This window comes from Babylonia areolata, chromosome 33 (assembly GCF_041734735.1).
Source record: "Babylonia areolata isolate BAREFJ2019XMU chromosome 33, ASM4173473v1, whole genome shotgun sequence".
NCBI classification, from domain to species: domain Eukaryota; kingdom Metazoa; phylum Mollusca; class Gastropoda; order Neogastropoda; family Buccinidae; genus Babylonia; species Babylonia areolata.
In genome coordinates, this window is record NC_134908.1 from 17,556,283 (window position 1) to 17,566,282 (window position 10,000).

The 10,000-nt window shown below is 47.5% G+C and overlaps 1 protein-coding gene across 1 annotated transcript in view; it reads right to left on the reverse strand.

The window, feature by feature from the left end:
* Positions 1–6,023: 6,023 nt before the first annotated feature.
* Positions 6,024–10,000, reverse strand: part of LOC143276894 (uncharacterized) — a 10,854-nt gene continuing 6,877 nt past the window's right edge. The window contains exons 5-6 of the mRNA XM_076581549.1: positions 8,523–8,754; positions 6,024–6,097 (exon numbers count right to left, since the gene is read on the reverse strand). Of these exons, the coding sequence (XP_076437664.1) occupies positions 6,047–6,097; positions 8,523–8,754 (283 nt within the window). The 3' untranslated portion in view covers positions 6,024–6,046. The remainder of the gene's footprint in view (positions 6,098–8,522; positions 8,755–10,000) is intronic.

Below are 10,000 nucleotides of genomic sequence, written 5' to 3' on the forward strand. Positions count from 1 at the left end.
CTCTCGCTTCCTTGGACGGATGCTTTACTTCCAGGTCAACACTCCACATTTAAGTATGCTTGTCATTTTTCTGAGAAATATCACCATTGTCCGCATGACAGACAGCAGGATCCCGAAGATGCTCTTGTATGGGCAGCTGAAGGAAGGCCACCGCGAACTTGGAAAACCCTGCAAGCGCTTTAAGGACACCTTGAAGACAAACCTCAAAGCCCGTGACATAGAAATCGCTTCCTGGGAAACTGATGCCATTGACCGTTCTCGCTGGAGGATGCTGTGCTCTAGTGGCATAAAGACGTTTGAAAACAAGAGAACGCTGGTCATTAAGGAGAAGCGTGAGCGAAGGAAGCAGAACTCAACTTCTGGAGACGTTTTCCCTTGCAACACTTGTGGGAAGTGCTGCGCATTCAGAATCGGCCTCTTCTCCGATATGAGGACACACACCGACAGATAGACCTGCCTGCCTGCCTACTCGTCCGTCGGTCCGACGGGAGACTCCATCATCATCATAACTGGTACTGGAGACCATAGTCATGAGGAGCGACTAGCTCTATTCAAACTGCCCGGTCTAGAATTTAGGCGACTAAGAGGTGATCTCATTGAAGTATTCAAGATCATGCACAATATTTATGATTCCAGGTCAACACTCCACATTTAAGAATGCTTGTCATTTTGACGGGTGCAATAGCCGAATGGTTAAAGCGCTGGACTTTCAATCTGAGGGTCCTGGGTTCGAATCTCGGTGCACCTGGTGGGTAAAGGGTGGAGATTTTTCCGATCTCCCAGGTCAACATATGTGCAGACCTGCTAGTGCCTGAACCCCCTTCGTGTGTATGCGCACGCAGAAGATCAAATACGCACGTTAAAGATCCTGTAATCAATGTCAGCGTTCGGTGGGTTATGGAAACAAGAATATACCCAGCATGCATACCCCGGAAAACAGAGTATGGCTGCCTACATGGCGGGGTAAATAAAAAAAACAACAAAAAAACCGGTCATACACGTAAAATGTTACATGTCTGTCTGAGTGTGTATGTGTGTGCGTCTGAAATCTGATTGAATGACACAGGAAACGAATGATGAGCACCCAGTGGCAGCCGTCAGTCGGCTCTACCCAGGTAGGCAGCCTGTGGTGCAAATGTCCCCGTGTATGTAAAAGCGCTTAGAGCTTGGTCTCTGACCGAGGATAAGCGCTATATAAGTATCCACATCAATCCCTGCACTACCTCTTCCCTGTTCACCTTGGCTAAATTTGATAAGACTCGAGGGCACAACGTCAAACTTAACAAGACAAACTTTGTAACTAACCAGTTCCACAATTTTTTTTTTTTTTACTACCCGTACCATTAATCTGTGGAATAACCTTTCCTCTGACACCATCAATGTATCATCAGTAAACGCCTTCAAAAATCAAATGGACAAAACTTTTAAGGACCATGTATTTTCCATCGATTTAAATCTTTATTGAGTCAGAAATAAGTGTAGTATACACTATGCCTGATTAAACTTGGGAACAGTTCACTATGTAAAAAGGTGTTGTTTTATGTGGTTCGATTCTGATAGAAGAGAGAGGGGAAAAGAGACAGGGGGATATAGGATTGACTAATCATGCACTCACTCACTCTCTCCTCACATCAATAGCAGGGCCACATGGAGTGGTTTTTATAGAGTGTTTACTTTACAATACAGCACACAGTAAAAAGTTCACCCTACACCTAAAGCAGCACCTATGAGCAGCACGGTAAAATTCACCCTAAACCTAAAGCAGCACACAGCCCAACAGGGATTTCCTTGTTCCTCACATCACTGATCAGTCAGTCACCCTGTGTCAGTCAGTTCTTCTGGGAGACAGCTGAGAACTGGCTGTGCTGACTGGTTTTATCCCTTCCCATGACATACTATGCATACTAATGTAAACTATAGCACTCACTCCCCCAACTAGTTGAACTAAAATAACCAATCTTTGCCTGTCCTAGTGACGCTATGTGAATGACTGACAGATTCACTGCTTAATCCCAATTCGTCCAATTCAACAGATTGATCTGATTCGCTACAATTCAACCCACTTGTCTATACACATTCTATGATGACAAGTTTACCCGTTTACGTCACAAAGAGATTGGGGAGACAGGACAATACAGCTCTGGGCCTGTTAGCCAGCTTGATCAAAGTTTGCATTAGCATAAGTTTCGTTCCGAAGTTCCGCCATCTACGTCAGTTGCGTTCGTGGAGGGGAGGTGGGGAATGACTTGAAAGACGGGGCCGCCACACGGGATATCCTGCTCAGCACGGGGATCGCGGCAGACATCACGTAACTGCACGTGTTCCTATAGCTGGGGCTCTGCGTCGCTGACCAAAGAGGGCCGACTAGGGAGTAGGGGTGAGGAGGGAGGGTGGCGCGGGTGTCGGCGCAACCTCAAAGACTGGGCTTTGGACAGAGCGGGAAGGGAGATAAGAAGGGGGGGGGGGGGGGAAGGGATGGGGAGGGAAGGGGACAGAGTGCAGGTGGTGGTGGTGGGGGGGGGGTGACACTGCTGGCACACTATAACACCCACCCCTGGCTTTTGAATGCAATGTCCTCATTGCTGCTGACCACATGCTGACCAATGCCGTCGTCAATTAATGCTAATGGGGAGATTGGTTCTCTAACCCAAAAATTAGCAGAAACATACACATGTGAAAATGAAGACATTACAGGACAAAAAAACAAAACACCATAAATACATTTCAAAATGATAAAGCTGTGCATAACACCATAACCCAGAAAAGCATACATAAAAAAATCAAACAGAGAGCTACACAACGCAAAAATCAACACAGAGTTCCAGCTGACACACATCAGCAACCACAAATTCTGGAATGAAGGAAAACAACAACATAGCATGACATACACAATTTTCATCATTTCCAATATTCCCCTAGCAGGCTTCAGCAACAACTCCAGCCAGTGCCAGATGGCTCACATCAAACCTGTCCCTAGCTCTAGCCCTACAGGTTGACCCTGACAGTTTCCCACCCCTGTCAGTCTGATCTGGGACCATGGCACCTACACATGTCCCGTGCACCCCAGGCTTCGGATGAGACCTGGTGCCATTCTCACACAAACCAGTTACCACCGATCTGTGTGACCATCCGGGAGACTCAACTGCATCCTGGCAGTCTCCGTCACTTGTGCCTTCCCGCGTGGCACAAGTACCAGGAATTCCTGGATCAGGTGGTATGGGCAGCAGCACCCATTCACCCTGGCAAGGATCATCCTCACAGTCAGCTATTGTTCTGACTGGAGTCTTTTCTTTTGGACTCTGATCCTGCCCCTTCTCCATGAGACTATTGGGAAAGTCTCTTTGGTTCTCATTGTGGAAATCTTGGTACTTTTCCTTGGGGAGAACCTTACCCACCTTTGGGGAAATCCCATTTCCCACCACTGACTGACCTTTCCCTTTCCTACCTCTGTTCCTTCTCTTCCTACCCACAGCCCTGTTCTCTATCACAGCCCCATCTCTCTGACTGACTAAATCTGACATTAACCCCTGCATGGACCTAACACTCTCTTCTAACAGCAACAGTTTGTCTCCTAATTTTGCTGTCTCTTCCCTGGCCTGTTGCTGTTGTTGGTCCTCCTCTAGCTCTCGCCACAGTCTCAGGGCTTCATCCCTTGCCTGGATGAAGGTGGTGTGTGGCTCCCTCGTCACTACACGGCGCAGCTCCCTTTTCAGCAGGAGGTTCCAGAGGCCATCGATGAAGTGGTCCCTCAGCATCTCAGCGGTGAGGGCCCCAGTGCTCTTCGTCCGGATGATCCTCCCCATGCTGCACAGAGCATGGGAGTAGTCCAAGGTGGACTCCTCTGGCAACTGCTTCCTGCTGAAAAATGTGGACAGCAGTGTGGTGACACGCCGCCCGTCACCAAACACCCCCAGCAGAATGTTGATCACCTTCTCTGGGGTGTTGGTCTCCTCCAGGTCCCGCAGCATCAGCTCCCTGCGTGCGGTTCCCTGCAGATGGCTGTACACAAAGTAGGCAGCCATCTCGTCTCCCATGGGGTATGCAGCCAGGACTCTCTTCGCCTCCACGATGAAGTCCTCAGCTGACATCTCGCCAGGCTTACCAGTGAATACTGGCAGTGTGGGTGCTGCATACCACCCCATGGGAAACTCCTGTGCCATTGTAGTTGGGGTTGTCATCTCTGGGCTGTGCTACTTGGGCTGTGTGCTGCTTAAGTCCTACTAAACTACCAAACAATATACCTGCTTATCCTGTCAAGCAAACACTCTACCTGCCTATCCTGTCGGCGACGCCAAGTTGTAAAAAGGTGTTGTTTTATGTGGTTCGATTCTGATAGAAGAGAGAGGGGAAAAGAGACAGGGGGATATAGGATTAACTAATCATGCACTCACTCACTCTCTCCTCACATCAATAGCAGGGCCACATGGAGTGGTTTTTATAGAGTGTTTACTTTACAATACAGCACACAGTAAAAAGTTCACCCTACACCTAAAGCAGCACCTATGAGCAGCACGGTAAAATTCACCCTAAACCTAAAGCAGCACACAGCCCAACAGGGATTTCCTTGTTCCTCACATCACTGATCAGTCAGTCACCCTGTGTCAGTCAGTTCTTCTGGGAGACAGCTCCAAACTGGCTGTGCTGACTGGTTTTATCCCTTCCCACAACATACTGTGTATACTAATGTAAACTATAGCACTCACTTCCCCAACTAGTTGAACTAAAATAACCAATCTTTGCCTGTCCTAGTGATGCAATGTGAATGACTGACCGATTCACTGCTTAATCCCAATTCGTCCAATTCAACAGATTGATCTGATTCGCTACTTCAACCCACTTGTCTATACACATTCTATGATGACAAGTTTACCTGTTTACGTCACAAAGAGATTGGGGAGACAGGACAATACAGCTCTCGGCCTGTTAGCCCGCTTGATCAAAGTTTGCATTAGCATAAATTCTCCCTAGCTTTCGTTCCGAAGTCCCGCCATCTACGTCAGTTGCATTCGTGGAGGGGAGGTGGGGAATGACTTGAAAGACGGGGCCGCCACACGGGATATCCTGCTCAGCACGGGGATCGCGGCAGACATCACGTAACTGCATGTGTTCCTATAGCTGGGGCGGGTGACGCTGCGTCGCTGACCAAAGAGGGCCGACTAGGGAGTAGGGGTGAGGAGGGAGGGTGGCGCGGGTGTCGGCGCAACCTCAAAGACTGGGCTTTGGACGGAGCGGGAAGGGAGATAAGAAGGGAGGGGGGGGGGAAGGGATGGGGGGGGAAGGGGACAGAGTGCAGGTGGTGGTGGTGGGGGGGGTGACACTGCTGGCACACTATAACAACTACATAGTGATCCAAAAGCACATAAATGGACACTATTACAACAATAATAATAATAATATTTTATTTTTATATAGCGCTATAATACAAGCATAAGCAAGCTCTAAGCGCTTTACAATCCAGTACCTAAAGTGAAACAAGAAAGCATATAAAAAGTAGTAGAAACATAAAACAGAATCATTAATATTTATAAAAACACAGTGCATAAAACTCACAAAGTATCAATACTACAACTGTCACACTCCAACACTCACACTAACACACACGCACAGACACACACATGATTTAACGGCTGAGATGACAGCAATTTTCACTTAAAAATACATACATGTAAAAAGGAACATAATTGTAATCTGCATGCCACAGATTTATAAAAATTGTAAAATAAAATTTTGGACAGAAAAGATAAAAGGGGTAAAAATCGGGTCATTCTCCCTTTCGAACCACACCACCCCCATTCTACTCTCCCATCACACACACTCACATTGCCATGGGCCTGGGACAACAGCACTAATTACGAGGGCAAAAGGCTTCTAACCAAAAGCCGAATATTTCTGTGATTCTCTGAACACTGGGGTCGCATTATTGATGAAGTTCCTCTTTGAAGCCAATCGTATACGCGTCAGGTTGTGGAACACTTGTGTGCTGCGCGCGCGCGCGCGCGCGCGCGCGCGTGTGTGTGTGTGTGTGTGTGTGAAGGTGACCCGTGCCTTATTCCTTCTTAGTGCCGTGTCGTGGAGATGGGGCTTTAAGGCCTCGGATCTGAAAGGTAAAGGTAAGGTAAGGTAAGGCATGGTAAAGTAAGGAAAGATAGGTCAGGTCAATTCAGGCCAGGTCAGGTCGGGTCAGGTCAGGTCAGGTCAGGATAGCATTATTATCTCACTGATAAAGAGACATTACATAAGGTTAGGGAAAAAAAAACAGAAGTAGACAACTATACCACACGGACAGACACACAGACACACACACACACACACAGACACACACACAGACACACACACACACACAGACACACACACACACACACACACACACACACACACACACACACGCACGCCATTAAACACGACTGGGATAAGCAGAAGCAGCTCAGCTCTTAAGATAACACGATTTCACATATATACTTAAAAAACATTGTAATCATTAACTGTGAATGGTAAAACATAACTGTATAGTAGCCTGCACGTTTCAGCACAAATTCGTCTTGGACAGGCGTATCAGCTGCCCTTGGTTGAAACGATTGTGACAACCTCTTACTTATTAACTCATTACTAAAGGGACTCTCTTTGGCTTAAAATGTTGACAAGGCAACCACCTATATATCAACTCACTCAGTACGGCCAGTCCTCTCTTCTCCTCTACACAGACCCCTCGGATGTCCAGTGGGTGTCTGAATGACCCAACCTTTAGCTTCCGTCGTCAGAATTGTGGTATTCTTTGTCAACATTCACCTCTTCAGTATAAGAGCCTTCCACTTGCAATATTTTGATGATGGTAATTGGGGTGAAACGCTGTTAACGTCGTCTCTTTCGCCGTTCGTATGGAGAGAGTTAACTCATTCTTACCAAAGGGACCCTCCCAGGTTTCAAATGATAAGGTAACCACTTCGTTATTAACTCCTCTCGACTAAAGGGACTTTCCCGAGCTTCGAATGATGAAAAGACAACCACTTATATATTAACTCATTCTTACCAGATGGGCTTTAGATGACAATTAGAAAGCCACATATATTAACTCATCATTGCCACTCTCCCATGCTTCAAATGATAAGAAGACAACCACTTAGTTATATCAACCTCTCCTCACTGCTCTCCCAGGTTTCAAATGATAACACAAAAACCAGATATATATTAACTCATCATTACCAATAGGGCATTCCCGGGATTCAGATGATAAGGCAACCACTTCTACATTAACTCATTCTTACCAAAGAGACTTTCGCGGGCTTCAAATGATGACAAAACAACCACATACATATATTAACTCCTCCTTCCCAATGGGGCTAACGAAGGGCTTCAAATGATCACAAGACAACCACTTATACATTAACTCATTCTTGCCGAAGGGACTCTCCTGGACTTCAAGTGATGACAAGCCAACCACTTGTTTATCACTTCCTCCTTACCAAAGGGACTTTCACGAGCTTCGGAGGTAACGCGTCTGCCTAGGAAGCAAGAGAATCTGAGCGCGCTGGTTCGAATCACGGCTCAGCTGCCGATATTTTCTCCCCCTCCACAAGACCTTGAGTGGTGGTCTGGACGTTAGTCATTTGGATGAGACGAAAAACCGAGATCCTGCGTGCAGCATGCACTTAGTGAACGTAAAAGAACCCACTGCAACAAAAGGGTTGTTCCTGGCAAAATTCTATAGAAAAATCCACTTCGATAGGAAAAACAAATAAAACTGCATGCAGGAAAAAAATGTGAAAAATGGCAACGTGCTCTTCCTGGGGAGAGCAGCCCGAATTTCACGCAGAGAAATCTGTTGTGATAAAAAGAGAAATACAAATACAAATATATCAACTCATTCTTACCAAGAGACTTTCTTCAGCTTCAAATCATGACAAGACAACTGCTTCTACATTAACTCATTCTTACCACCGGGGCTTTCCCGGGCTTTGAATGACAACAAGACAACCACCGAAAATTTAACTCCTCGTGTACCAATGGGACTTTCACGGGCTTCAACTGATGGCGAGACAGCCACCAGAAATTTAACTCCCTGTTTACCAATGGGACTTTCACGGGCTTCAACTGATGGCAAGACAACCACCGAAAATTTAACTCCCCGTTTACCAATGGGACTTTCACGGGCTTCAACTGATGGCGAGACAGCCACCGGAAATTTAACTCCCCATGTACCAATGGGACTTTCACGGGCTTCAACTGATGGCAAGACAACCACCGAAAATTTAACTCCCCGTTTACCAATGGGACTTTCACGGGCTTCAACTGATGGCAAGACAACCACCGAAAATTTAACTCCCTGTTTACCAATGGGACTTTCACGGGCTTCAACTGATGGCAAGACAACCACCGAAAATTTAACTCCCTGTTTACCAATGGGACTTTCACGGGCTTCAACTGATGGCAAGACAACCACCAGAAATTTAACTCCCTGTTTACCAATGGGACTTTCACGGGCTTCAACTGATGGCAAGACAGCCACTTATACCTTAACTCCTCACCAAAGGGACTCTCCCTGGCCTCAAGTGATGACAAGAGGGCCTCTCACTCGTCGCCATGAACGCTGCTTTGGGTGGGGCCGTTGCCATGGGCGGCGACGGCTGGTTGTCATGGCGACGGGACGCTTCCCGGCTGCTGAGTGGCTGACGGACGTTGTCAGGGTGACGGGGGAAGGAGGAGGAGGAGTGGGTGGTGGGGGGTGCTCCAGGAGAACTGTGACGACGGACCATTTTCCTGCAGAGGGAGGTGGCCGAGTGGTTACGACGCTTACTACCTGCTAATACAGCGTCCGTGAGGGTCTGGGTTCGAATCCCTTGTCTCGCCCTTTCTCCCCTTCTTCTTCTTCTGCATTCGAGTGGGCTTTTACGTGTATGACCGTTTTTACCCCGCCATGTAGGCAGCCATACTCCGTTTTCGGGGGCGTGCATGCTGGGTATGTTCTTGTTTCCATAACACACCGAACACTGACATGGATTACAGGATCTTTAACGTGCGTATTTGATCTTCTGCTTGCATATACACACGAAGGGGGTTCAGGCACTAGCAGGTCTGCACATATGTTGACCTGGGAGATCGTAAAAATCTCCACCCTTTACCCACCAGGCGCCGTCACCGTGATTCGAACCCGGGACCCTCAGATTGACAGTCCAACGCTTTAACCACTCGGCTATTGCGCCCGTCTCGCCCTTTCTCCCCAAGTTTGAATAGAAAATGGCTGCTTACATGGCAGGGTAAAAACCGTCACACACGTAAAAGCCCACTCGTGTACATACAAGTCAACGTGGGAGTTGCAGCCCACGAACGAAGAAGAAGAAGAAGGGGAACGGCAAATAAATTGAGTGGTTTTCAGTTTCAACTTTTCAAGGAGGTGTCGCCGCGTTCGGAGGAATCCATACACGCTACAACACCACATCTGCTGGGCAGATGCCTGACAGCAGCAAAACCCAATGTGTCTAGTCATTCGGATGAGAAGATAAACCGAGGTGCCGACCCTGTGCAGCACGCACTTGGCGCACTGTAAAAGAACCCACGGGCAAAAACAAAAGTGTTGTCCTCTGGCGAAATTCTGCGGAAGAAATCCACTCTGACAGGAACACACTGATGCATGCATGCACTCAAGGGCCTGACTAAGCACGTTGCGGTATGTTGCTGGTTAACTCACTCAGTACGGCCAGTCCTCTCTTCTCCTCTACACAGACCCCTCGGATGTCCAGTGGGTGTCTGAATGACCCAACCTTTAGCTTCCGTCGTCAGAATTGTTGTATTCTTTGTCAACATTCACGTCTTCAGTATAAGAGCCTTCCGCTTGCAATATTTTGATGATGGTAATTGGGGGTGAAACGCTGTTAACGTCGTCTCTTTCGCCGTTCGTATGGAGAGAGTTAATTAAGGATCTGTCTAGCAGTGACGCCTCCTTGCGAAACTGAAAAGTGTGGATGCCTTGGGCGTGAGCGTGTCTGGTGGAAGGGGAAGAACAATG